General features: G+C 65.1%; 1 protein-coding gene across 1 annotated transcript in view; it reads left to right on the top strand.

Moving 5' to 3' along the window:
- Positions 1-1,873, top strand: part of SYMPK (symplekin) — a 13,437-nt gene that overhangs the window by 4,043 nt on the left and 7,521 nt on the right. The window contains 1 exon segment of the mRNA XM_035902333.1: positions 1,362-1,595. Within this exon segment, the coding sequence (XP_035758226.1) occupies positions 1,362-1,595 (234 nt within the window).

The raw sequence follows: 1,873 nt of genomic DNA, 5'->3' as shown, positions 1-1,873 counted from the left end.
AGGTCAGCAGTGTCAGGAAGAACCTGAAGCTGCATCTCCTGAGCGTCCTGCGGCACCCATCCTCGGGCGACTTCCAGCCCCAGATCACCACCCTCCTCGTCGACCTGGGCACCCAACAGGCCGAGATCGCCCGCAGCATGCCCAGCCCCCGCGACTCCCGCAAACGCCCCCGCGACGAGCCCGACCTCAAGAAGATGAAGATCGGTGAGAACCTGGGCTGTCACAGTCTGTCCCCTCCCCCTGGTGGCACTACGCAACCTCGGGCCCCTCCCGGTGGTGGTGTTAAATGTCCCTCAGATCCTCCCAGTGCCCTCCTGGGGACACTGGGGATGGCTGGTGGCCTTACAACCTCCGCAGGGTCTACCCAGGGTCCTCCCAGTCCCTCCTGAGGTCTTCCTGGGGACAATGGGGACAGCTGGTGGCCTTACAACCCCTGCCAAGGTCCACCCAGGGTCCTCCCAGTCCCTCCTGAGGTCCTCCCAGTGCCCCTCAGCATCCTCCCACTACCCTCCTGGGGACACTGGGGATGGCTGGTGGCCTTAAAACCCCCACCAAGGTCCACCCAGGGTCCTCCCAGTCCTTCCTGGGGTCCTCCTAGTGCCTCTTAGGGTCCTCCCAGTGCCTTCCTGGGGACATTGGGGACAGCTGGTGGCCTTACAATCTCCCCAAGGTCCACCCAGGGTCCTCCCAGTCCCTCCTGAGGTCCTCCTGGGGACAATGGGGACAGCTGGTGGCCTTACAATCCCCCCAAGGTCCACCCAGGGTTCTCCCAGTCCTTCCTGAGGCCCTCCCAGTGCCTTCCTGCGGACACTGGGGACAGCTGGTGGCCTTAAAACCCCTGCCAAGGTCTACCCAGGGTCCTCCCAGTGCCCCTCAGCATCTTCCCACTGCCCTCCTGGGAACACTGGGGATTTTTTCCCTTCCCCCCCCCCCCCCCAGGGTCCTCCCAGTCCCTCCTGGGGTCCTCCCAGTGCCTCTCAGCATCCTCCCACTGCCCTGCTGGGGACACTGGGGATGGCTGGTGGCCTTACAACCCCCACCAAGGTCTATTCAGGATCCTCCCAATCTGTCGTGAGGTCCTCCCAGTGCCCCTCAGGGTCCTCCTGGGGTCCTCGTCATCCAAGCCTACGAGACCCTTCACGGTAAAACACCGCCTCGCCGGGTGTCACTGTCACCGCGTGGGAACGGAGCATCCCTGCAACCCGGTTTTGGGGAGGGGGGCGCCCACACTCATCCCATTCCCCCAGCTCCCATCTCACCCGAGGTCCCCAGCTTCCCCCCCACCCCCCACCGGCAGTGAGATGGCACCCAAACCTGCCCCGCGTCCCCACATGTCCCTAATGCGCTGTCACCCCTCGCAGCCAACCTCCCCCCCACCCTGGCCAAGTCGCAGGTCAGCAGTGTCCGGAAGAACCTGAAGCTGCATCTCCTGAGCGTCCTGCGGCACCCATCCTCGGGCGACTTCCAGCCCCAGATCACCACCCTCCTCGTCGACCTGGGCACCCAACAGGCCGAGATCGCCCGCAGCATGCCCAGCCCCCGCGACTCCCGCAAACGCCCCCGCGACGAGCCCGACCTCAAGAAGATGAAGATCGGTGAGAACCTGGGCTGTCACAGTCTGTCCCCTCCCCCTGGTGGCACTACGCAACCTCGGGCCCCTCCCGGTGGTGGTGTTAAATGTCCCTCAGATCCTCCCAGTGCCCTCCTGGGGACACTGGGGATGGCTGGTGGCCTTACAACCTCCGCAGGGTCTACCCAGGGTCCTCCCAGTCCCTCCTGAGGTCTTCCTGGGGACAATGGGGACAGCTGGTGGCCTTACAACCCCTGCCAAGGTCCACCCAGGGTCCTCCAAGCCCCTCCTGGGGCCCTCCCG

The sequence above is a fragment of the Egretta garzetta genome, unplaced genomic scaffold (assembly GCF_000687185.1).
Source record: "Egretta garzetta isolate BGI_Z169 unplaced genomic scaffold, ASM68718v1 scaffold1059, whole genome shotgun sequence".
NCBI lineage: Eukaryota > Metazoa > Chordata > Aves > Pelecaniformes > Ardeidae > Egretta > Egretta garzetta.
The sequence above is the reverse complement of the archived record's forward strand: the minus strand, read 5'-3'. Positions and strand labels throughout refer to the sequence as shown.